The 25,617-nt window shown below is 42.6% G+C and overlaps 4 protein-coding genes and 1 non-coding gene across 8 annotated transcripts in view; 2 read left to right on the top strand and 3 right to left on the bottom strand.

The window, feature by feature from the left end:
• Positions 1 to 5,701, bottom strand: part of LOC124183859 (protein disabled) — a 23,528-nt gene extending 17,827 nt beyond the window's left edge. For all 4 annotated transcript variants that reach the window (XM_046572953.1, XM_046572954.1, XM_046572955.1 and 1 more), the window contains exon 1: positions 4,338 to 5,701. In XM_046572953.1, the coding sequence (XP_046428909.1) occupies positions 4,338 to 4,374 (37 nt within the window). In that variant the 5' untranslated portion in view covers positions 4,375 to 5,701. The remainder of the gene's footprint in view (positions 1 to 4,337) is intronic.
• A 135-nt stretch (positions 5,702 to 5,836) lies between these two features.
• Positions 5,837 to 10,050, top strand: LOC124183863 (3-ketoacyl-CoA thiolase, mitochondrial). The gene is made up of 8 exons (XM_046572964.1): positions 5,837 to 5,990; positions 7,237 to 7,403; positions 7,496 to 7,627; positions 7,946 to 8,210; positions 8,433 to 8,608; positions 8,733 to 8,933; positions 9,469 to 9,623; positions 9,719 to 10,050. Exons 1-8 carry the CDS (start codon positions 5,972 to 5,974, stop codon positions 9,798 to 9,800), a joined length of 1,197 nt encoding a protein of 398 aa, XP_046428920.1. The 5' UTR covers positions 5,837 to 5,971; the 3' UTR covers positions 9,801 to 10,050.
• Positions 9,874 to 14,661, bottom strand: LOC124183862 (odorant receptor Or1-like). The gene is made up of 10 exons (XM_046572963.1): positions 13,845 to 14,661; positions 13,565 to 13,775; positions 13,158 to 13,479; positions 12,995 to 13,094; positions 12,782 to 12,892; positions 11,057 to 11,535; positions 10,852 to 10,951; positions 10,657 to 10,764; positions 10,329 to 10,484; positions 9,874 to 10,237 (listed from the first exon to the last, which is right to left on the bottom strand). The coding sequence occupies exons 1-10, from the start codon at positions 14,133 to 14,135 to the stop codon at positions 10,187 to 10,189; spliced, it is 1,929 nt and encodes a 642-aa protein (XP_046428919.1). The 5' UTR covers positions 14,136 to 14,661; the 3' UTR covers positions 9,874 to 10,186.
• On the bottom strand, positions 11,807 to 11,878 carry Trnag-ucc. The gene has a single exon. It is a non-coding gene; the product is annotated as a tRNA-Gly (tRNA).
• Positions 14,662 to 14,827: 166 nt separating the features above from the next.
• LOC124183861 (dihydropyrimidine dehydrogenase [NADP(+)]) lies at positions 14,828 to 20,307 on the top strand. The gene is made up of 16 exons (XM_046572962.1): positions 14,828 to 15,172; positions 16,056 to 16,166; positions 16,231 to 16,563; positions 16,685 to 16,993; positions 17,073 to 17,396; positions 17,480 to 17,690; positions 17,762 to 17,946; positions 18,033 to 18,248; positions 18,336 to 18,500; positions 18,592 to 18,744; positions 18,812 to 18,932; positions 19,002 to 19,264; positions 19,327 to 19,506; positions 19,608 to 19,832; positions 19,908 to 20,065; positions 20,134 to 20,307. The coding sequence occupies exons 1-16, from the start codon at positions 15,125 to 15,127 to the stop codon at positions 20,222 to 20,224; spliced, it is 3,093 nt and encodes a 1,030-aa protein (XP_046428918.1). The 5' UTR covers positions 14,828 to 15,124; the 3' UTR covers positions 20,225 to 20,307.
• Positions 20,308 to 25,617: the final 5,310 nt, after the last annotated feature.

Genomic DNA, 25,617 nt, shown 5'->3' with positions numbered 1-25,617 from the left:
ATTGTCGAGAGGCGTCGTATGCTCTCGCAGAAAAGTAGTAACGACGACGATAATGAACAATAGTAACAATAACAGGCTGCAAATTTTTTGCCGAACACAAGATTTCGTGAAATTTCCAAGACGTGCAGAACCCAAAACCTAGTTTTTCCTCACATTTTCCCACTTCCAGTAAGTTACCGAAACCTGAATCGATCGATCGGCTTATTAACTCGTTGTTCGATTGAAATTTAATTCGAATCGAAGAAAAATATAACGTGGGTACAAAAAGGTCGGTCTGATCTAATTTTTTAATTTGCCGTGATAGAAAAATGATGCTTTCAATTTTTTCCATAACTGAGTTGAAAATTTCCTGATACTTTCAAGTTGTTCCGACTTTGTACAAAATCGAAATTTAGAATCGTCGGTATGTAATCGATACGATTATCGTATCAATCGACGGAATATCATTCTGTTATCGTGTGCTATTAAAAATTGCGATGATTACAAGATACCATCCGGCGAGATCAGTATCCGGTACAAGATTGTATATCGATATAAGTCTTGTAAACAGGTTAAGCAATCCCTGCGCTCTGTTTCTTTTTTTTCTCTTTTTTTTTTTTGGATCGAAATATTCTGCAATTGTAGCAATAAAAAATGAAAGAAAATAAAAACACATCTTTCGCGCGAATGAAAAATGCATTCGCATTCAACTCGTAATTGCGACGCATCAAATATACACAGTATTTACTAATGTTACGATAGCGACAATGTGAAAAAAAATTATTTGCCCACGTCAAGGTGGTTGGATTTAATTTTCGCAAGGGGATAAAGCCGAGGCCAGTCCGTTATGTATAACTCGTACTGTATAGATATAACAGGATATAAAAGAGAAGATTTCCCGCATCGTTGTCATGTGTGCAAATATAATAAACCGTTAACGAATATGTACTGTACAAACTGCGTCTACCGTTTAATTGAAATTTTTGTTTGTTCCGCAGTCGATTTTCAGGATGGATTTATACGGCTCGTAACTTTGATCCGATGATTCATCCCCTCATATCTTCTCCGTACGTGGAACAAGTGTCATTTTTTTGACAACAGATATATCGCGCACGCGTGCCGCGTATTTATTTTCATACGGGAAGAAATATGCTCATTTTTGTAAATGTAAATTAATATACCGTAGGTTTATAACAAGAACTCAGGGTAGGTAACTAATTTATAACGTGAGCCGGGTTAATCGAGCTAAAACTAGTCTGTAAATGCAATTAAACGTGTATTGTATAAATTTGTGATCTATACCTAAGCCCTTGATGAGTATAATTCGATCGTTGTTTCATTGATCTCACCTTTCTCGGAGCGCATCTTCTCCATTCTGCGATTTTTCATAACGATGATCATCGAGGTAATGGACAAATACTTTGAAAATCGAATTATGTAAACGGTCACGTTTTTTCCTCCGGCGAAATAATTGTAGGATAGTAAAACGGTGGAAAACCCGGATGCTTACGGGGTGATTGAATCGAATCGGCGGATGGTGATCAAGAATCGCATCAATGAATGACAAGATAGAAGGGTATAAACCGCGTCCGAGCCGGCAGACTTAACTTTGATGACCAGAAACGAGACGAGGGCGAGTTGCTGTTCGGAGTTCCCGGAGGCGTCAGCCGCGTTGCCATGGCCACAGGGGATGAAAACCAGGGCTCGTTTTCCGACCTAAAGGAAAAAAGGCGTGCAGCCTGCGAAATTTCGAGAACTAGGATTTTTCGGAACGTAAACAAATTCGCGATGAAGAAGAAAATTGAACGGAAGACGGAGGGAGAGAAGAAAGAAGAAGGAGAAAAAAAAAAATACGCGCACGCTTCGTCAGCGCTGAGAAAAAAGCAAGAAGTCGAAGCGAATGGGAAAAGGGAAATCTAACGAAGGAGAAAAAAAAAAGTTGCGCCATTCATTCGTTTATCGCACGATATACGCTCGATTTGGAGAAACTCTTTCGGGGGTAGAAATGATCTTTTATTTTTTTTCTCGGGGTCGTTCGTTTCGATTGCTTTGTTGTCCCAAGTTTTAATCAATTGCACAGGCATTCGTTCGTCTTCGAAATCACGTTTGTTGGAAATCGTGCTGGGCAAAGGGCGAAGGGCAAACACGAAATGGGGATGTTTTCCCAATCGGCATTAGATTGATGTCACGGACGCGTGCCGTCGGCCTCTAAATCCCGTTTGTCACTGCACGCATGGCGGAGGAGCAAACATTTTACGTCCGCACGCGCATCGAGGGGGACAATTTTGTTTAACAAATATTCTCCGCACCGTGTTTAATCGCAAACATACCCGCAAGCCATGTTCCCGTGGGATTACACGCCTCGACGCGATGTTACAACCCTGTAACGGTTATATCGGGGCAATCAGCCTCTCGACCGAGGACGATCTATTTATCAAGTTGTTTTACCTGTTCGTGATTATTTTTCTGTAGAAAAATGTGAATTATAAACACGCGGGTAGTTTTCCTTTCGCTTTTCAATAAAAATAGGTTGAAAGTTGCTTAATTAAAATATGATTCAAGTTTCATTTGTAAGTTCAGGTTTGTCTAATTTTTGTATTTTCAAAGATACCTTCCAGTAGCTCACGAAAGTACAATAATTTTACAGATACGAGATAAAATTCATAAAATGAATCGATTTGTTTTTTTTTTTTTTTTACGAACCAATGACAAACAAGCGTGCAAATTAATTGCCTTGGCAAAATGGAGGGTTGGAAAAATACGACAGGTGGGTATAATAACATCGTTGGAAAACGGAAACCACGTCATCGAACGGATGTGTATAATGACACAGGGTGCACGAAACCCCATGATAGCTATGTATATATGTATACATACATATGTAATATATAAAACGTCGGCAATGCCTGGAACGTGCCTAAATTGAGATACTCTATCGCTCCAGAGATTGCGGCGAGCCACTTGACCGTGTAAAAGAGAAAGGGAATAAAGAGCAGACGAAGAAAAGAAAAAGGGAAAAGGAAAATGCTGACAATTGATTTCATCTGCTTTCATGGCGTTCGACTAATTCGCTTTTCTCAGCTCGAGAACAGCTTATATGAGGTATCGAGGCTTCGAGGAGTGTATAAAAATTTAACAAATCCGTTCAGGAACATAATCTCTTCATTTTTGAAGAAAGAGACAGAGAGAGGCGTTTATTCGTCCTGGGATATACTTATGAGGTCAGATGGTTATTAAAACACAAAATTAAAATAAAAAGTAATAAAAAGGTGAGTAAATAAATAAACAAATAAACGAGGTGAGAATTATTAAAAATAAAAATGAAACTAAAAAAGAGATAGAGAGAGATCGTGAGCAGTATTTAAATTCGGTAAATGCATGGGAAAATAATAATTCATATTTATAATTATTCAGCTTAAATACGTTGCTGTAATTATTATGGTTAATGAAAGCTCAAGGTCTCGAGAAACATAACAATTCTTAGCTTTTTTGATCAAGCTAATCAAACAAGAAAATGATTTTTCTCGCCAATAAAAAAAAAAATCGATACAGATTGGCAAAAAAGTATCGCATCCTCGTGTTTTCCGTTTTTACAGAATTAGCTGGTATGTGAAAGTTTTTCGCCAAAGAGTTGAAGACAGTGAATGATTTCAAAAATTAAAAATACAAAAATTGAGTATTGTTTCGAAAGACAATAAATTTCTAATTCATTTTTGTCATCTTTGTATATTAAATTACAGTCAGTAAACAAAATCGTAAAATGTAGAGCAGTTTCTAAATGGTTTGAGGAGTATAAAAAAGAAAAAAAGAAAAGGAAATCTTATCGCCGCACTTTGAAAGTGATTTTGACATTCGAATGACGGTAAAAGTACAAGTTGAGAACCGTTTGCCGCTTTAACCTGATCGCGAGCGAAAATATCACGCTGGCGCCGTCTGTCAACGAGATATGGAACTAAATCCACGTTGTGGAGTTGGAAATACAGTTGCCTGCCAAAGGCTTACTCCGCCGTAGGTTGAACGAGCGGGCCGCCGAAGGCATTAACTATTTTATAAGATAAAAATTGATCTCCTCGGAATAGAGACGGCTCGGTGTAATTAAACACCTTATACCCACCTGCGGGGTTTCAACTTACCAGACGAAAGGTGCGTTGAACCTACTCGCTTGCGATACGCAACGAGATACCGGAAATAGACGCTGCAGCGAAGTACGTAGCGAAATGAAAACTGCACGTATAATTTAGCGCAGCGGCGGGTGAAGCGAAAAATTAATGCGAATTGTTGTTACACGGATGCGATATCGTTTGATGAGTAAATTTTGAAATTCGAGTGGGAATTTTTGCTGTTGCAAATCTACTCACACTTGCAGGGGCTGTTCTTCTTCCTTAGGGTCTGCATCAGGCCACCGGCGTAGCGACGTCCGTTCAAAAAGCCTGCAATTTTTGCGTCTCGGTGTTCCTGAGCTTGCGGTTCTCTCTTTTTTCACGTCCCTCGTCTCCTCCTGTTCACCGATTCATCGCTAAGCTCGATACCGCAGGTCCGAGAGCCGTGAATATCCTCGGAGTTTCGCCGCCTTAACCGCTGATCGCGAAAAGGGTGAGGATTCGCACGGTGTGTCACAGGCACAATCACAATAACCATACCGCGTCACGACCACCGAGCGAAATTTCAACCCCGTGGGTAAAAACAATCGAGGAATATCGCGCGCGGCTAAATCGCGGGACTTTCGCTCGCGGGGCCCAAAATTTCGGGCTGGCCTGAAGGCCCGATAATCAAGCCCGCGGCACGGCTGTATAAGCGTGTGGAAATTTAGGGGGATCTGACAGCTGCCTGCCGGCACTGGCCTTCCTTCCATGCCCGCAACCCCATTGATCAATAATACAGTCGAGCGGTAGTACCGAGCGGATCCGTCTCGGCATGCACGGTATAATGTTCGAACCGCGAAAGCGTCGCCTGTCCAATCCGCGTCTTCGACGATTGTTCGCGAATTTTTTTCCGCGAGTAAGGGAATTCGAGAGCGTGGATCAGCCGCGGCTAGAGACGAATTCCGCAAGATATTTCGGGGCGAGACGCCGCGCAAGCTGATTGCACCGGGAAATTACAAAATGGCCACTGCTTTGGCCCACGCGGTTTATTGAAATCAATTGGTGAAATAATTCGCTCCTATACACACCGCATCGCCGTAATACCGTTGCGGTGAATTCGACCGCTCAGCGATTACGCAACGCGGCTACGTTTGTCCGACGAGGTGCATTGAAAACGCCATCCGAAGGCGCGCCTTTTCTTCCACACAATTTCAAATTGCGTTCCAAATCACGCGATCCACGCCTTCTTTCAATTGTGTACACACAGGTATGCCCGAGGTGGGTTGTTTTATAGACTCCCTGCACTCTGTCTAATTTATTTCCTCTCGCATTGTCGAGTCAACCACGGGAATATAATCTCCCGTTTTATCGCTACGATTTTTCGCTAAATCTTCACGTATGCGCGTCTTTTTTATCCGTCGAGGAGATAACGGAGTAGATCCATCGTACGCGGGTCACGTGTAATACGTGTCGGTAAGTTACCGACCGCGTCTAAAACGGCTCGATCATCCGAATATTAACGAACCGCAAATTTTTGATTAAAAAATGGTACAACGATAACTTTAAATCTAATATATTATTGCCAGTTAGTAAGAGCTGAAAAAAAAAAAATAAAAAATAATAGAAAAACACTGTTCAATCAAGTTCAAAGTAAAAAAAATAAGCAATGTTTGAAAAACCTTTTAAAACCACGACCAGGAATTCATCAGCTGAATTTAGCTGCCGGAATTTCCGCTACGGAATTCAAGGCGCTAGCGTAGCCGTGAAGATACGTATGCGAAACACAGTAAACGACGTTTCATATTGGATAGTGGGGAGCCTGCGTGGACTTTGGACCTTTGATGGCTTGTAATAAGACTCAACTTCTCTGATTAACGCGTTAGTCCAACGTAGGTCAGAAAACAGAAATCATGTCGATCGCCACCAAAGGTACGATACTTTCTTTTACTATCTCAATTTCGGTCAAGTCCCCAAAAATTGTCAGAGTTAACGAATTAGGGCGTTTCGGATGTTCTTCTCAGAGCCACTCGAGTGGCAGACTCGTCTCGACGACTAGATTAACTCACGGAACTGTTCCTTTTCCCTGCTGGCTCAACGAGTGTAAACTCACCGTCGAGACTCGTTTCGATCTCTCTATTTTTCATTTTTCCGTCACTCCCACTCATTGTCAGTCGAGGTTCTTCGATTAAACCTTTTATTCCTTGACCGATACGCGGAACGCGTTTGAGCCAATATTTTGACCGCCCGATTCGGAAGCATTTCCATTTTGATCAAGTGAGACTTGTTATTTGAAACTCATTAACTGTCATTCAAATTATAACGTAATCTTGGCGTGACTTTATTTTAACTCGAATGATATATTATGCGTAATGTAACATGACTTTGCGCAATGTTTCGAACTCTAGACTATGGAATTTGACATTGCGCCACAGCAAACGGAACGATTTTTTTTAACTTTATTATTTCATTCGGATTCCTACTTTACTCCAATTGACTTCAGACGCGAACTTCCAGAGATAATTTTGATCAACCTCACATTTTATCAAACGTTACGTGTGAAACGTATTATTCGAAATTGTGACTGCGAGTCGTATTATTCGTTTGAGCTTCGTTCCGTTTGCAGATGTTCTTGTGATTCAATTTTAGCACCATTTAATCCACACCTTGTGTACGTAATAGAAATAATAATACACGTTGAAACGTATCGTGTATTGTTGTAACTACTTTTATTATCTAGAGTATTTAATTATACCCCGTGGACTTTGCTATGCTGAACGCGTTCCGATACTAGATATTAGAGATTATTTTCAATAACAACATAAATTGAAGATAAAAATTGCGTCAGTGATTACATGTTCGAATTTTACAGTTCAAAATTGAGTAATCTGAAGATATTATTTCACATATTTGCGGAGCAGCGATCGTTCAATTTTCATTAATATTCAAACGTTTGTAACTGTTTGTTTTTAAAAGTAAAATACTACCCCATCCGTTCGATTTTTTTATACCTGCTAAAATTCACTTCGATTGTCGAGCTTGTGATTAAAAAAAAAAAAAAAAAAAAAATACCATCCAATCGACTACTCGGAATAACTGTCCTCGTTCAATTTTGAAAATCGACAAAGCTCTCGAGATCATATATATTAATCAATCACCGTATTATCGTTGTTTTTAGGAATATTCATCGTCGCCGCGAAGCGAACCCCTTTCGGGACACTGGGTGGTAAATTCGTGAACAAGTCTGCGATCGAGCTTCAGGAAGTGGCTGCAAAGGCAGCGATAACAGCAGGTGGATTGAAACCGGAACAGATCGACAGTGTCGTAATCGGAAACGTATTGGTGGTACGTAAAATTTGACTCGCAAATGTTGCGTTGCGGTAAACGTTGTCTCTCCATAAAATCATCTCTCAAATCTCATTCCAACACGTTTCCAGAACACATCGTCTGACGGAGCATTTCTCCCAAGGCATGTTCTCCTCAAAAGTGGAATTCCTCTGGACAGACCCGCCCTTGGAATAAATCGTCTATGCGGATCCGGATTTCAGTCCATTGTTAACGGAGCTCAAGTGAGTATATAAATTACGGTGTTTCAAAATGAAAAATAAATTTTTATCAATTAATTCCTAACAATTCACTCTTTCAAACGGTTGATGGTTATTTGAGGAGTAAATTTATCATAAAATGTCATTCTTATGGAAATTGGAATGTTAATATTAAGAGCTCGAATTATAACAGGTGTATTTTTATATCTAAACGAAACTTTTGACCCTTTGGTAAGAAAAAATTTAAAAAAATTCTTTTTTCAAACACTCTGATATAAATGGAGTACAAAAATAAAGAGATAGAAGCGCAAACTCTGATTTCGAATAATTTTTGGTATTCAGAACATCCTCGTCGGAGATTCCCATGTAGTTCTCACCGGCGGAACGGACAACATGAGTCAGGCACCTTTCATCGCTAGGAACATCAGGTTTGGGACAACATTGGGTCAAAATTACTCACTGGAAGACAGTCTATGGCTGGGATTGACCGACACGTACTGCAAAATGCCGATGGCGATAACTGCCGAGACTCTCGGCGCTAAGTACGGAATAAAGAGGGAAGAAGTCGACGCGTTTGCTCTCAGAAGCCAGAAGCTGTGGAAGGCGGGTGAGTAGAGAATCTTCGATCGTCAAAATCGAGGAGAACCGCGAAGTTGGAGTTAGCGACGAATCGTCGAAGCAAAGATCCGCAATTTTTCAAAATTATAACGACCAATTTGAAGGGGTTGGTTGAGTTTGCAGAACAGAATCGTGTTCTCGTCACATTGCAGCCTCTTTGAAAATTGAACTCAAAGGATAATTGATGACTTGAGGTGTGATTCTTTCACAGCCAATGACGCCGGGTACTTCAAGGAAGAATTGGCCCCTGTCACCGTTCAGATAAAGAGGAAGGAAGTCGTCGTCAACGTCGACGAACATCCTCGCCCTGAGACAACGCCCGAAGGACTCGCCAAGCTGCCGACCCTCTTCAAGAAGGACGGACTCGTAACTGCCGGCACAGCATCGGTGGGTGAATTCGATTTTAGAAGTTCTCTTGAAGAAGGATAATCTTCACCGGCATGGTTGATGTACAAGCTCATTTTGTAGCGAGTCTAACGCCGTTTCGTTAAATGTTTGAATCGTTCTTCAGGGAATCTGCGACGGCGCTGGAGCCGTGATTGTGGCCAGTGAAGAAGCCGTCAAGTCCCAGGGCCTTAAGCCTTTGGCCAGACTCGTCGGCTACAGCGTCGTCGGTGTCGAACCCAGCATCATGGGTATCGGACCTGCTCCGGCGATCAAAAACCTTCTCAAGGCCACCGGGAAGACGTTGAACGACATTGACATTGTCGAGGTAATTTTTTCCCCTCTCAGTTTTATCCAGCTGGTCGTTTCCGTGGAATTTCTACGGACGTGAAATTATTAGTTTCAATCAGAAGGGACCGAAAATCATGAAAAATTCGTATTGAAGCTTTACATCTGATTCTAATCGTTCCGCTTGATTTGTACTTTTCGTTATCAATCACTAACCGAGTAAATCGGTGATCTCTGAAAGTGATAATACCGTTGGAACAACTATCCGAACAGAATCGTACTTATCGGGGGAAGGGTGGGGGGCAACTTGGGCGGTTTAAATCATTCATTTCAATTAAAAAGCTATAAAGACTTTCTGGTAACGGCTAGAAAACTAATTTTTATTTTCTACGTAGAACTATATTTTTCGATTGTGGTGAAAAATGAAAATAGTTAAGCACTGAGCGGTGACCGGAACTGAAAATTTCTCTCGAAAACAGATGACTGTAATAAAAAAAAATGAAAATGGACTCGCGGTTCTTTGCTTTTCGTATAATCGAGCGATTCCCATGATCAATGCTTTTCCTTTTTGCCAGATCAACGAAGCCTTTGGTGCGCAAACTTTGGCCTGCGCCAAAGACCTTGACCTGGACTTGAGCAAGCTTAACGTGAACGGCGGTGCCATCGCCTTGGGACATCCTCTCGCTGCTTCCGGATCGAGGATCACCGGACATCTCGTTCACGAGTTGAGGTGAGTGATCGACGTTTAAACGTAGACTCGGCATTTCGATCGGTATTACGTGATACTGACCAAAGAATAATTTCTCGACTTCCTTACTTCTGCAGGAGAAGGAAGGCCAAGTTTGGAATCGGTTCGGCGTGTATCGGCGGCGGACAAGGCATTGCTCTTCTCATCGAGGCTGTTTGATCGAGTGTTTGATTTTCTTTAGGAAAATGCAATGCAACTACTCTGCACTAGCTGAAAATTTTTGATAAATGTGATCGGTTGAGTTATTGAAGCGCAATTTATACATGTTATACACGTAATATAGAACTGTAATTTTTATACTTCCATTATACGATACAGTAAGAATATATTTTTTATGCGGCAGCCACGTGTACAGAGAAATCAACAAGCATGTAATGTTAATTTAATATTATTCTACTTGGATAAACTATATACTTTTACTTTTTATGACCAACGAATTACCGCGATATCAGTAACGTAGCGTTTCATTTCTAATCGGTGGTTCAAATTTCTCAAGATTAGTTAACCACGCTTCTTCTAAACGCGAATAGATCGGCTACCGACATTTAAGTTGAACTCTGCAGTACCGTGAACAACGAGTAAGACAATCTGAGAATCTGAAACAAAGGCGGGTTCTCGATGTGTAAAAGTGAGAAAACAATACGCATCAATAATGATCAATCGTAATTGACACGGGCAAAAACTCACACTGACAAAAGTTTCCAGCGACAGAATTAACAGATTTCCAGCTTTCAACGTGAGCGGGCGATTAGCACGCAACATGAGTAACTGCAAATCTCGATTAAAACGTTTCCCGTAATTCCACCAATTTCCTTCGTAGGCCGCAACGACGACGCTTTGGCTCTGCGAAAATTAGCGAGACAAAATCAAAACGAAAGAGCAAAAAAATTAGAAGAACAAAATCATCTGTCAAAAACAAATGGAGAAATCGTATTTCCTAATTTATCTCCTTCGCAATTCTCTCATTGCTGAAGAAATATCGTGCCAAAGTTCTCGCTAGTTAAAAGTTACTCACTTGTTCAAAGATTTCGTTTCCGTGCCAGCAGTAGATAAATATTTGATAGATCATACAGCACATGTACATCGTCATGCCGACGAATTCAGCCGGTATGAAAACTTTCAGCTGTGAATTTGTTTGAGAATCTATTTTTCAACGTTTCTAATTCTCAGTCACTCTTATACGATCGTTTATGGATTATTCGCTTTTTACCTTAGTAATGTGAAACGCGGTCAGGCAAATGATAATACAGTTGACGCAGAATTGAAGGATTATTGTGCCGTTAAATATCGCCTCGACTTCTTTCGTGAAACTATAATTTAGTTATTTACAGCAAATAAGATAACAGAGAAATCAATGGAAGAGGACGAAGAGGATGAAACATTGGATTACTGGCTGACCCCCGTCCCTCACTCACTCGATAATCGCTTTGTGGTGCTGGATGCAATTCCTCAACTCATCGTCGTGGCATGATTTCCGAATTCCGATCTGGCGAAGATTGCTTTTCAATATTTCGAGCTGGCAACAAGCGACGGTGATCAAACCGGCTACCAAAGTGTCCATCGCCACGTTGTGGAAGCAGGCAAAAACCACGGCAACCGTCTGATGCACGCAGGTGATTTCGAAGGCTGGTGTAAGGGTCACGTTGTAAGGGTACCAGCCGTCCATTGGTAGCCGGCGATTATTGCCCGCGATTATGTTGGCGATCGGGGTAAAACCCCAACAAAAAACGGCCGCTGCACCGAAACTCTGATAAGCGACATGGTGGAGGATACCTTTCAACGCGAACGAGCTCAGCAGGTCTTCGTAGCGAAAATTGTGTCGACAAAACGTGTCACTTTTGAGGATCTCCAGTAGTTTTCCGATTCTCACTTGTCGACGAATGATATTGAACACCTTGAAAAGCAAGTTTTTGGATTCATCCGTTCGACTTTAGAACAGAGACAAAGGAAATTAAACGAATAACGGGATTCCGATCTTTTTGATCACTTGAAACCGCGATTCGTCCGCTCGATCCGGCGAACCGGAACGCGAGGAATTTGGTAAATTAAAATGATCGAGCGTTTGAAGGTGATCTGACGGTGCAGGAATTTTTGCGACAAAAACGTAACCGATTATCGCATTCAATATTGCTCATCTTAGTTCCGAAGCGTGTAAAAAATTTTCGTGCGATGGCCGGGAATCGAACCCGGATCAACTGCTTGGAAGGCAACTATGCTGACCATTACACCACCATCGCACTTGAAGACTAAGATGCGGATTGATCAGATACCGCGTTGAAGTGGTCGGGTGAAAACCGGAGCAAAAGAGAAATGCATCCAAAGTGCAAGACTGCAACAGCCTGTGACTGGTGCACGGCACATTTGCCCGGTGTAACTTGTACAGTGCACGTAACATGCGTCTCAAACCTTGAATGCGTGCGAGGTGTTCGTCATTAGAAGAAATGCACCGGCTACCATCTTCTCAATGTCACCCCAAATCGCTATCAAATTTACGGCCTGAACCACGAGATAAACGCCGAGCATAAACACGAAGCTGAATATCCCGTATATCATGTAGATGCCTCGATAATAACCCCATGGGGGCCACGTTCCCATGTAACGAATCATACCGAGGCTGATGCGAACTTGAAAATTCGCCTCCAACCGTCGCATTTTCTTTTTTCTCGATTATCACGGGTATGTGGAAATGGAACCGCGGGATAAATCTTTGGGAAAATACGGTTGTGAGATCCTTAACGAATTTGCATTTTATCAGAGTTACGTGAAAGCGGAGAGTTTTAGTGCGTCAAAGGTTGTAGAAGCGACTTGTGTAAGAGATGATTAAAAATCGGACTTAGCTATACCAGCGAATCGAACCTCCTGAATATTCCACAGCTTTCCGAGAGGCAATTAGAAGGTAAAGGAGTGCTGGATTATGGGAAATTGATTGCCTTAGCGACGGACTGCAGGTGTGTAATTACTCCCAGGCTTTAATTTTCGCAAAATTATTAGACGAGACTCGCCTCGGGGATGAGCTATTACGTGGCATCGTGATTACAATGACGAGAAATCGAATAGGTAATTACAAATGACGCGCCTTGTTTTTCTTTCGCCTTCTTCTTTCTTATTATTTTACCGTCTTCGGACCAAGCTAAACTCACCTGAACCGCAATCTCGTTTCCGAAGTAGCAGTACATGAAGAGTTGGTAAATGATCGCCATCATGTACATCAAGTTTCCGAATATCGTTGAAAAGCTGTTCAACCGACCGGTCTGAAACATGCGAGCACCGTAATTTCTACTTCCGAACACCGCCAGGAACACTTTTATCAAATTTGCGAGGAGATTTCATCGGATCCGAGAACATCCGATTACCTGGGAGACCGCGAAGGCGGCCGTACAGATGACCAAAGAGTTCTCCAAGAATTGAAGAAAAATTGCGTACTTGAATATGTCTTCAAACTCCTTGGCGTATCTGAAATTTTGACGATGATAATCGCCTCGGTTCGGTTGGAAATTATCCACCGATAAGACTTACTCAAAAATGGCAATATGGTCCTCGATGCAGAGCACGAGCTTTTGGCGGAGCTTGTTTTCGACGTACACGCGGTTGATTAGCGATTCGCTTAGTTGAGATCCGGCGACCGATCGTCCAATCTCGATTATTCTGATTTTAAGCATCTTAAATTTGCAGCAAATCACGCCCATGAAACCAACGATCATTCCGTCCATCGATACGTTCTGAACGCAGCACATCATCACGGTCACAACCTGGTAGACGAAGGTGATCTCGTAGAAGGGCGAGGCGAAAGCGTCGTGGGGATACCACCCGTTCAGAGGAAGAACTCTGTCGGTTTCAGCTGAAAGAGGTGAAGACAACGTCTCGATGGTCTTGGGGTTTGGAAAGTGAAAATCGGGATATCCGATAGATCGATTCCATTTCACCTTTCAGGCTGCGAACAGCCGACGACAGGGTCCAAAAACTGCAAGCCACTAATCCCATCAGCTGGAAGTTACCGTAGTACGTGAACGAGGTCCAGGACATTTGATACTGGAGATTTTTAACCAGCTCCATTTCGCCGAGGGCGACGTTTTTCGCTTCGGCATCGTCCAGCAGTCGCTGAATCCGCTTCCGGTAGCGAAATATTACGTACACCTGCGGCACAGTGATCGAAATTGGCAATGCGATGGTCTCGCCGCGTAAGGTGGTTAAAAAAATCAAAACCTTCCAGGCGTGGACGTAATTGTTTATCAGGAGGGAAACCGCCGACGCCATTTCCCCCGTTACCTTCCAATCCGCGACGACGAAAGCGGTTTGCACAAAGAGCAAGTGACCGAGGGTGAGGCTCGTTACGATCACACTCCACGTCATGTATGCCCTTTTTCCGGCATTGATTGGCGGCCAAGATCCGCAAAGCTTCAGATTTCTTACGAGAAATTCGAAATTGTAAAAAGCGGAAACTTGTCCCCATCTCTTTTCGAGGTACCCTCTGAGTCTGGACTCGCAACAATGCATGACCTTGACGAACGTTGCTTTTGTGATATGAACTTGTCGGTGAAATTTATTTTGCGGATTGAATCCCAGCGACTGTTCGAGTGGCGAAATAAATCGCCGGAGTTTGGAGGCATGATTATTATACAGGGGAAGAATCAACACCCGCTGAATTATTGAAGCCAAAGTTCAACACGATAAGAATATGTTTAATTTATTACGAAATGAGCGACGTATTATCGTCGAATAGATTTCTACTTCCATGGCTGGGCAACTTTGCCGCTTTTATAGCTTTCATAACTATCAATCGAACCGAGGCTGAACTTAAGGGTGTAATCAGGGGATTTGTTTGACGAAAGTTTTTCAAACGGTTGTAAAAGAAACGAATAATACATCATCACTTACTCGAGCCCCAAATAAATCATGACTATGTAGGAAAACTTCTATGCGCCGTTTGAATTACCCGCTTTCAGCGAGAGTCAGTGACGACGAAAAAACCTGACCTCTCGCATGAACGGAAACCTGATGCTCTCATCGCGAAGAGCCAACGCGACGCTGACGTTTAGAACGTGTTTTACAATGTGTTGGAAATGTCAAGATAAAGCCGTTCACTCGTCTGTATGCGTGTCTCTCTAAGATATGATTATTTCCCCGACGAGGTGGGAAGAACGGCTTCTCAGTGAGGCCAGTCGATAGCAACAGCTCGGAGACAGAGTTGCTTCAGCTGTAGCGGCTACGTTGCAAATAATAATAACAATAACGATAACAATTTTGCTGAATCTTAAAGCGCAGTTTACGAATTTAATTCTTGTATTAGTTTTACTCGGTCATTAGGCGACTCGAAGTCAGTTGCTTCAGTGCCTCTTTTGATCCATCGATTGCTACTTCACACCTCTCATTGTTAAGTTGTGGTACTCGTTGTTTACCAGTTCTTTCGTTGTTTCATTTTTTTTTTTTTTTTTTTTTAGTACCACCTTGTTTAAAATAAATTGTGACAGTATTTCGTCTTCAAAATGACTCCAACGCCAACTTTGCTGAGCAAGGATATACCCGACATCGAAGTGAGCATAGAAACAATTCAACTCGGAGTTTCGCTAGTTAGGAACCCGAGGAAAATTAATCTTTCCAATTTCTGTACCACCACCGCTACTACTACTACCACTGTGTACTACTACAGTTATTGCCAGACTTTAGAGTCTCGAAAGCATCACGAGTAAACATTGTCGCATGGCTGTCGTGACCGTGACGATGATAGCCTGCGACTGCGCGTCACTTTCAAACGCGATGATAAAATGGTTAACGAGGACACGAAACAAACTAAAATGTAGCCTGACGTATTGCGCTAGTCGAACAAGTGGGCAAAGGACAAACGAGAGTGAGACCCAATTTGAACTGGGTATGCGTGAATTCGATATCTAGGTCAAAGTTCAATACGATATTCAGACAATCGTTTATGAACGTCAAAGCCTGAGTTGCCGTTTGTGCGTTGCATCAGCGCGATATCACTGACGTACTGCTCAAAGTATTGACGCACCTGGTACCAGACTTAATGCAAGCGTAGGAATTCCGACCCAGTAAGCTGAACAATCACTTCAACTCTGTTCTTCGCCCCAAGGTTGAACGTCCCAGAATTCCATGTCAAGCGTTTTAAGTATTCGTCTTGCAAATTATTACTCCGCGTATAGTAGCTTCCAAGTCATAACATCGGAGTACAAAGTACGACGCGGAGAGAGACGTTTTGTGGTATTTTTCACTTGTTTTTTTCGTTCCCTTTCTGTCCGTCATTGGGTGGCATAGCTAGAGGTGAGAAACTAGGTAAACGTTGCCCGAGGCTGAGGCATCGTTTTTGCAGAATCGATTAAGCTTGATGATCGCCTGCAGTGGTTTGGAAAATAAACGTCACAGAGAGAGGGAAGAGGCTAATGTTTAACGTTTCCGTTTCAGAATCTCCTGATCTTGAATCCAAAGGTGAAGAATTACACGAATCTGGTGCCTTCGGCGCAGACGAAGAAGAACAAGCAGCACTGGAAGCGGAACGTCGGGAAAAAATGCGACGTGAGTTGAAATCATTGAATCGGTCTTGGAACAGGCCAAATTACGGATCGTTTAAATTTTTCAGTCTTGTGTTCCACTAACGAAAAACTTCGACGATATAAAGCACACGACTTTGAGCGAGAGAGGTGCTCTTCGGGAAGCAGCACGATGCCTGAAGTGCGCCGATGCTCCGTGTCAAAAATCTTGCCCGACTCAGCTGGACGTAAAAAGCTTCATCACCTCGATTTCGAACAAAAATTATTACGGGGCAGCCAAAGCTATTCTGTCCGACAATCCCTTGGGACTTACTTGTGGAATGGTCTGTCCAACTAGCGACCTTTGCGTCGGAGGATGCAACCTATTCGCCACAGAAGAGGGGCCAATCAACATCGGGGGACTCCAGCAATTTGCCACTGACGTGAGTCTCGTAACAGGAGAGAAACGACATCGATTATTGTCAGTGATGTGGTTGGCAGAGGATATATTTACCATATATACTCAGTGAAGAGTGAGATGATTTTCTTTTTCACGTCGAACAGGTGTTCAAACAGATGAGAATCCCACAGACAAGAATCCCAGGACAAACCGTCCAACACGCTGACACGAAAATCGCGTTGATTGGTTGCGGCCCGGCGTCAATATCCTGCGCAACCTTCCTGGCGCGTTTGGGCTACGACGACATTACGATATTCGAGAAAGAATCCTACGTTGGAGGATTGAGTTCATCCGAAATCCCGCAGTACCGTCTTCCCTACGAAGTTATCCAGTTCGAATTAGATCTGATGAAAGATTTGGGGGTGAAAATTGAGCACGGGAGAAGTTTGTCTACGCAAGATCTGACCGTTAAGGTTTGTAGCTTGTTCCCCACTTTCGACACCCCTTCTTACTATTTTCGAATACGTTTAATAAGACGGAATGGAATTTCAGGGGCTGAAGAACTCCGATTACAAGGTTATCTTCATAGGTATCGGTCTTCCGGAACCAAAAATTGTACCGATATTCAAAGATCTTACTGAGGAAATGGGTTTCTTTACGTCGAAAACGTTTCTTCCCGTGGTAGCGAAGAGCAGTAAGCCGGGTATGTGTGCTTGCAAGAGCACAAGCTTACCCAGTTTGCGTGGAAACGTGATCGTCCTCGGTGCCGGAGACACGGCTTTCGATTGCGCCACGTCAGCTTTACGCTGCGGGGCAAAGAAAGTTTTTGTCGTGTTCAGAAAAGGCTTCACAAACATTCGCGCCGTTCCCGAAGAGGTCAGTGGGTCTATAAAGGCGATGTATGCGCATTCAAACGCAGTCTATTTTCACCCTCCGATATAATTCGATACTTTTCCAAGATGGAATTGGCCCGCGAGGAAAAGTGCGAATTCGTACCATTCCAATCACCGAAGGAGGTGATCGTTCGAGGTGGCAGAATCGCAGCTATGGAATTTTATCGTACCGAGCAGCGCGAGGACGGAGAATGGATTGAAGATGAGGACCAAATAGTCAGACTGAAAGCCGACTTCATCATATCCGCATTCGGATCTGGCCTCTACGCCACAGACGGTTAGAATCTTAGAATTCGATTGGCGAACCCTGTTTTTAATACGAAATTGATCAAAAATCTTGTATTTTAGTCAAGAATGCTATGGCGCCAGTGAAATTGAATCGATGGGGGCTACCGGAAGTGGACGTCAACACGATGGCCAGTTCTGAGGCCGGTGTATTTTTCGGCGGAGATATCGCCGGGGTTTCCGAAACCACTGTCGAATCTGTTAACGATGGAAAAACCGCCGCATGGAGTATTCACAAGTATATTCAGGTGCGATTTCGAACGATCAACTTTGTCTGTGATTCCCCTGAAGATTTACAGTTTGAAGCGATGATGTGACGTTGTGATTCTATCAGGAATCCAACGGTGATCTCGTGCCCAACGAACCCCAGCTTCCTAAGTTTCATTCGCCGATCGACGAGGTCGACTTGAGCATCGAACTGCTCGGAATGAAGTTCGAAAACCCGTTTGGCCTGGCCTCAGCGCCACCAGCTACGACAAGCGCCATGATTCGCAGGTCCTTTGAAGCAGGATGGGGCTTCGCTGTGACGAAAACGTTCGCCCTCGACAAGGTGATTACTTCGACAGTTAATAACGAGCATTCCACCACCTCCGTTTTAGATAGTCCAATGATCATTGGTTACTCACCCGTTTTTCAGGATATGGTGACCAATGTTTCACCCCGTATCGTCAAGGGCGTAACTTCTCGACATCACTATGGACCGGAACAAGGTAGCTTCCTCAACATCGAGTTGATAAGTGAGAAGACAGAGGCGTATTGGTGCAACAGCGTCACGGAGCTTAAGAGGGATTTTCCTTCGAAGGTTGTTCACAGGGTCGAATAGTCAAACACTACAAATGATCTCGAGCTGTTCCTTTTACGTCATCAAAAATAACGGCTGTTCCCGTTCTCAGATAATCATCGCCAGCATAATGTGCAGCTACGACAAATCAGACTGGACAGAGCTGGCGAGAAAGGCGGAAGCCGCTGGTGCCGATGCCTTGGAATTGAACTTGTCCTGTCCCCATGGAATGGGAGAATCTGGAATGGGACTGGCTTGCGGACAGGTTCGTATTACTCTCAATCGCGAGTCTGGTCAAGTTCCTTCTTAAAGTCCCTGAATCTCATCGCCAGGATCCTGAGCTTGTAAGGAACATCTCGAGGTGGGTGAAAGCTGCCGTGAAAATTCCATTCTTCGTCAAACTGACCCCGAACATCACCGATATCGTGGAGATAGCAAGAGCAGCGTACGAAGGTGAGTTTTTACCAATTTTTGCAGTGCCATGCAAAGGTGACGTACTTTTATCGCTCACTGAACTTGCAGGCAAAGCGGACGGCGTATCAGCGATAAACACGGTATCTGGTCTGATGGGAGTCAAAGCGGATGGATCGCCGTGGCCGGCCGTTGGATCGGCAAAGGAAACGACGTACGGTGGAGTTTCCGGAAATGCGACGAGACCGCAGGCGCTTAAAGCAATATCTTCGATAGCTCGGGCGCTTCCGGGCTTTCCTATACTTGGCATCGGTGGTATCGATTCCGCGGACGTTTCACTCCAGTTTTTGCAGTGCGGCGCGTCCGTTTTACAGGTGAATTGAGAAGGTCGGCCGTCTTCGAACACTCTATGATAAACCATCCGTGCGTTTTTCAGATCGGAAGTGCCATACAGAACCAGGACTTCACCCTCATCGAGGACTACGTCATTGGAATGAAGACTCTGCTGTACCTCAGGAGTCTCGAACAGGTCAAAGACTGGGACGGCCAGAGTCCACCGACCTTCAAACACCAGAAGGGAAAGCCTGTCGTGTCGCTAAAACACGCCTTGGGAAAGGTATGAGATTACCGTTAGACAGGACCCATTCAATCACATCTCTCCCAACTTCTGGCACCCAACCTTTCCACGCACATCGATAAACCCGAATTCTGGTCCAGGACGTTCCTTACTACGGTGAATACCAACATCTTCGGGAGAAAAAAATCGCCGAGTTAAAGGCGGCAGCCGATCTTCCCGGATGTCCACCACCTCCGCTGAGGCCAGCACCTCAGCCAGTTGCCGCGGTTCCTGCCCTGAAGGACATCGTGGGCCAGGCCTTGCCTCACATCGGGAGTTACAAGCAGCTGAACAATAAGCAACAGGTCGTTGCGCTGATCGATGACGTGAGTAGGTCGTCGTTAACCTGCGCAACCATCTGTCATCGACGGTTGTTAAACGCGTTTCCTCTATGTTTTCAGGACATGTGTATAAACTGTGGCAAGTGTTACATGGCCTGCGCGGACTCCGGATACCAGGCGATCACTTTCGACAAAGAGACCCACATTCCACATGTCACCGACGACTGCACTGGCTGCACCTTGTGCTTGTCTGTGTGCCCGATAATCGACTGTATAAGGTTGGTCATCCCGTTTTATAACTTACCGATCGATTGCTCAGCTGACGAACTTTTGTCCGATTATACAGCATGGTTCCGAAGACCATACCGCACGTTATCAAGAGAGGAGTCGCACCAAAGGGATACCAAAACTTGCCCAGCGATTTGCTGTGTCAATAGTTTGCCTAATTATAGATTAAAATACGAGTACCTGTAATAATCTCGACGAATAATTATTTTCCAATAAAGTAATGTACTTATGTAACACAGGAGTTCATGGTCTGCCCTCATCTTCTGGTATACGATTAATTTTCCCTGTTATCCTGATGTATTTATGAGAAGGAAAAGACTCGAATTCGTTCTTTCTCCAATTTACTTACTCGATGATGCGCGGTTGAGGTTGAATTGCGTCTGAAACGCGTCTGGAAAGATGATTGGTGTTAATATTGGTAGATTTAATCTTGGTTTAGAGCGTAACTTGATTTACTTCCTTAAATACCACCGTGAAATATCTCCATAGTTAATTGACAAACGAATAAGAATTTGTCGACCACGACACCCTTGACGATTTAAATTATGAATCAAGATCTTGAGCAACGCCCGCCTCAATTCCAGAGGCTTAACGAGATTAAATGAACTCTGAATAAAAGATATATTCAAGCTCGTAGTAAATTAAGATTAACCTTTCGCCAGATGCGTAATTTTCTGCACCCCTCGAGATGCCAGATCAATAATATCCGCACTTTCGGGCCAATGAATTCACGTTTCAAGCTTTGACTTCATTTTTCTTCCCTTTCCAATTAGGTAATAATTCTCTGATCGCAATATCTGTGAACCACTTTACAAAATGTAAATTGTTCCTGTAGCTGTAAGACCGAATTAGAAAGTTCGAACGGACTCGTAACGGAAACTGTAATGGCAACTGATGCAGGAAACGCGTAAATACATGATCTCTGTTAATACGGTTTCCATGGAACGATGAATTGCTCTTACATAACTCGTCGACCGCCCGTTTTATACCAGTAGCCGAGAATATTTCCGCGATCTTGATACACCGACGTTGATGATCAGCCCACCATACAGGTTTCCAAGAGTATGGATCAACGGAGAAAAATTTTGACTAAAAGGGAAGAACCCGGGAAGCGAAGGAGAACGAAAAGGAAGAAAGGACGAAGAGGAACCGGGGCAAAGAAAATAGCAAGAGAGCATAAAATGCATTGCGTGACTTCCGTACTAACCGAATAATACCGTATTGTAAATTCACTCGCACGTTGTTGGTGCGAATCATTGTTTGCGGTCGAAATGTTGCATAATTTAAAAACGTACGAAAGTAATTATCCACGCCACAACGTAATTCGTACTTGTAGAACACTTTCAGCCCGCCTGTTACACAAGTTTCGGAAAACAAAGTGGGGCCAAAGACCGAACTTCAAGGGTTTTTATTTTATTTTTATTTTTTTCTTTCAATTCGTTTTGGATTTCCCTCGTGAAAAACGTTCTGGAAAATTGCGAGGAGCCAATTTTTCCAAGGCGTTTATGATCGTCTATCACATCCTTGTCACCTGTTCGGAAAACCTGGTCAAATAGGACATTAGAAATTCAAGATAATATTCGTAATGGCACAATGTCACGGTGGATGTGAAATCACAGCATCTGGCAACCCAGAGCTAACGGCTCTTCAACGGCGAAACTGACTCTCGAATGCACGCGTGTCCGCGATTCAGAAACGGAAATGCGTTGAGACGTGCGTCGAGACCATGTTCCGATTAGAATCGAATTTGAAAAATTTCAGGGACTAAAATTTGCCCGAAGAGGCGTTTTCAAACCGAACAGAGGTAAAAATAAAAAATTTGTAAAGAAGTTAAGACTTCGTTTGTAGAACTTCAAAATGTTGAATGTCCAAATACGGAGCAGTGGAAGAATAGAAAGGTCGGAACATAGAATGCTGAATTGTAGAATCGTCAGAATTACTCTCGATAATTAAAAATTGTATGCAGATTCTGGATTTAGCCGTTCTATGTTTTGATATATCCATATTTTGTCATTCTGCATTTCAACTTTCTATATTTACAATTTACTATTCTTGAACTTTCAAAATTTTTAAATTTAATTAATCATGTTTTCGCGTGTATGAAGATTCGATATTCCGGTCCTTCTATCAATCGACATTTCTACTTTCTACCCCCACCCTGCAAATCGACCTCCAGATTTTTGCCACCAGTTTCGTTCCGAAGTCCGTTGAAACAAAGACTCCGCGGACCGTTTGTGATTTGCTCAATATCCAAACGACGTAATTTCTCAGCCGGTTTTACCGCCGTCCGCGATGTTGAAGAAGAGACAAATGACCATCGGCGTACCGAGGAGTTTCTGCGTCCTGGAATGTAATAAGAACTCGCATCCATCAAGCCGGCATAAGTAAGAAGACGTGAACTGGAACGATTTGAAATTCTCAACTCTTCCTGATCCCATCTCTAATATTCCCAGCAGCTCGAAGATCTCAAATCTCTGCTCGGCATTACGCTTCCTAGACGCGATAAAAAGTTACGATTTTTCATCCCGTCTGTTTAATGGATTGAAAAAAGTACACGGACATCGTTGAGCTGTGAGGCACAAAAATTTCTTTACGAATATTTTGCCGACAATGCAACGAATCAGGTTTATATTTATGCTAATGTTACGCTCACTTTTTTTCCAACCACTTTGCGACCCACCGAAGAATCTTACCATTCGAATTTTCCAACGATCTTATTTATTTTCTTACGCTCTCGTCATAGTTGGCTTCGATTTCACGATTGCTGATTAAGAATCTTGACAAAAATTAACGAAGCAATCGTCATCGCGCAATTTCTCGCTTCAATTCCGAATGGGGGAAAATCGAAAGGAAATCGGGAACAGGTTCGACCGGGTTTTAATCCCGAGAAATTTCTGGGTCTGAGGCAGAGTTTCCTGTCCAGTACGTGACGGTCGGCGTCTCGGTGGGTTATTTCATTGTCATGATCAACCATGGCGGCGTTTCGGTCACGTAGAAAAAGGTGAGAGTCCCCTGACTAGGCAAAGTCGACTTACGCACAGCGCCGAAAATGAGCCTTCGGTCAGCGATGACTTAGAGCAAAAGGAGACGAAGGCACGATTCGAACGTTGACGGATCAAGGCGACGATCGAGGTTAGTGTAGACGAGGTCCTGCGTCGTCTTTCGGAGAATTTCGAGAAAAACGGAAGGAGATTCACCCGATCGATGTAAGATACTCGTCGTAACGCTGACAGCTCTATGTTGCTAGCGCTATTCGAGACTTGAGATATGGAAATACGATCAGAGTCCTAGGAACGCGGTCTGCTTAAAGATGTTAAGGTAGTAGGAGCAGCGACTCGTGTGTCTTGGCTTGCTTTTAAACTTTCCATGACACCGATATTATTCCCGAAGCCACTTCGACAGCCCCGTTTTGTATCGCGCGTTCGTTTATACGCGTACGATCTTAATCCTCTTCGCGTTTCTGTCGTTGTAACGTAATTATGCATATTCGCAAAACTGTGCAGTTGCGCGCTTAGATATTCGACGTTCGACGACGATGCGATTGTTACTCGGATTCGATCATTTATTTATTGCCTGGCACTGGTATGCCAAAAAAACTAACCCGTCGAATCTATGGTCTTAAAGGAGCCTATTTACTGAGAAAAAAATTCTCCCGCTTGGATAAATTTTTAGCTCAATTTTAAAAGGTGTCGCTTTCCATTTGAAATTTCCCGTTTAAATAACACGCGAAAAAAAATTTTTCATCAAAAATGCTGTAGCTATCGAACCGTCTATGTTTAATAAAAATTTCCAAACACATTCTTGCTGGGCATTAAATTCTCTGAAGAAAATACTCCGACTTCATTTTCTAGACCCAAAATAAAGAGGGGTTCGTTAAAGAATGGACTTAAAAACTAGCTTATTACTAAAATGAATTTATTTAAAATAAGCTTATTTAACCTGTTATCTTTTCGCAAATAACAAACATCACATAAAAAACAAAATATGCTATTTCAATTGATTCGAAAGAAAAATTTTCCGGACAATATTTTATAACTCATTACTAGTTCAAAACTAATTTGTAGTAGGCACCCGTTAGAATTTTACGAGAAAGAGTTGAAACTGTCTTCGATATGCTCGTAGAGAAATTTGTTTGCTTGTTTTTTCTTTCAAGTATACAGTCTTAGTTTGATGACGTAGGAAGTACGGAGCGTAAGTCAATCATCGCTTGAGCTACATATTCGTATAAGATATGTATAATAAACCCTCTCTCTTTGAAAATAACATCCGGAAAAATCCTGTGATATGGGGAAAAAAAATACAATCTAATAAAATCTGCGATCCGTTAATTTTATCAAGTTTCTTTCTTGACCTAGCACTTTAGGTCTCGTTTTTTTTTCCGATAAGGAAACATCGACCGGAAAATTTTCTCGACTTGTGACGCGGTGTTTCTATGTACAACAATAGACGTGCCGCCGAGTTTAGAAGAAAGTTTAAACAGCCAACTATCAAGCGAACTAATTAATTAGCTAGTGTAACTTAGGGTGAAAAGAAGATAAAAATCAGCTATTAGCTATAATTAAATTGTTGGATTAGTTTCTCCCGTTTTTTCCTTTTTTTTTTTTTTTCTTCAGTGAACGTTATAATCTAACACAGTGAAGCAATTATAAACAATTGGATTTATCGTACTTTACATGGTAGAACAATCGTAATAAAGCAACCACGGAGGAAATGGAGAGCAAAAAGAATTGTCCTCAAAAGTTGATGTTGCCCGTTCGGGCGTGGAGTTTACGATGATCAGTTTTTTAGAATTTTTTTTATCCTCAATCTGTTTGTTCTATGCTGAGATTTTCTTTACCGTTTTTGTCCGTACAAAATCGCTGCCGGATTCGTCCACCTCGATCGCTGGACAAAACGAAGCGACCAAATATCCGCAATCAACTTTTCTATCCGAAGGTATAATTTCCGGTTTGAGAATTGACCCAATTATCTGCTCCACATGTTGCGATAAACTGCAGACTACATTTGATAGCGTATTTAATGTAGAAACGTGCGCAGGCGCATGTAACGAGTGAAAAGAAATTCAAGATATGCGTACAGTTTGTTTGAAAAGGAAATTTTACACACGGTGTAGGAAAAATTAATGAAAAATAAGAACGAACGACGAATCTGGGCAGATAAATGAAATTTAAAACTAAGACGTAACTGAAAACGCAAGGGGAGAAAAAAAAACTGGCTCCAAGAAAAATTCGAGAAATTATTTTCCACTTTCCTTTCTTAATTAATTCCGTTCGCGGAGTGAAAAATTTACCTCTTCGCCGTATTATACAAGCTTTATTATGGTCAACCATAAAATAACGTGATCTCTACAACTGGATTTGAATTCTACATGTGATAATCTATTCATTATATTACAATTAGTCACAGAATCGGGAAATAAATAATGAAAGATCATATACACGCGTAGATTGACAAAAGGTTTTTTACGATTCTCAGGTATAAACAATTCATAGTAATAAATTACCGTAGCGTCTTTTTCGATAACGTCACGTACTCCGCAGTT

This window comes from Neodiprion fabricii, chromosome 5, assembly GCF_021155785.1.
Source record: "Neodiprion fabricii isolate iyNeoFabr1 chromosome 5, iyNeoFabr1.1, whole genome shotgun sequence".
In the NCBI taxonomy this organism is placed as follows: Eukaryota; Metazoa; Arthropoda; class Insecta; order Hymenoptera; family Diprionidae; genus Neodiprion; species Neodiprion fabricii.
The sequence above is the reverse complement of the archived record's forward strand: the minus strand, read 5'-3'. Positions and strand labels throughout refer to the sequence as shown.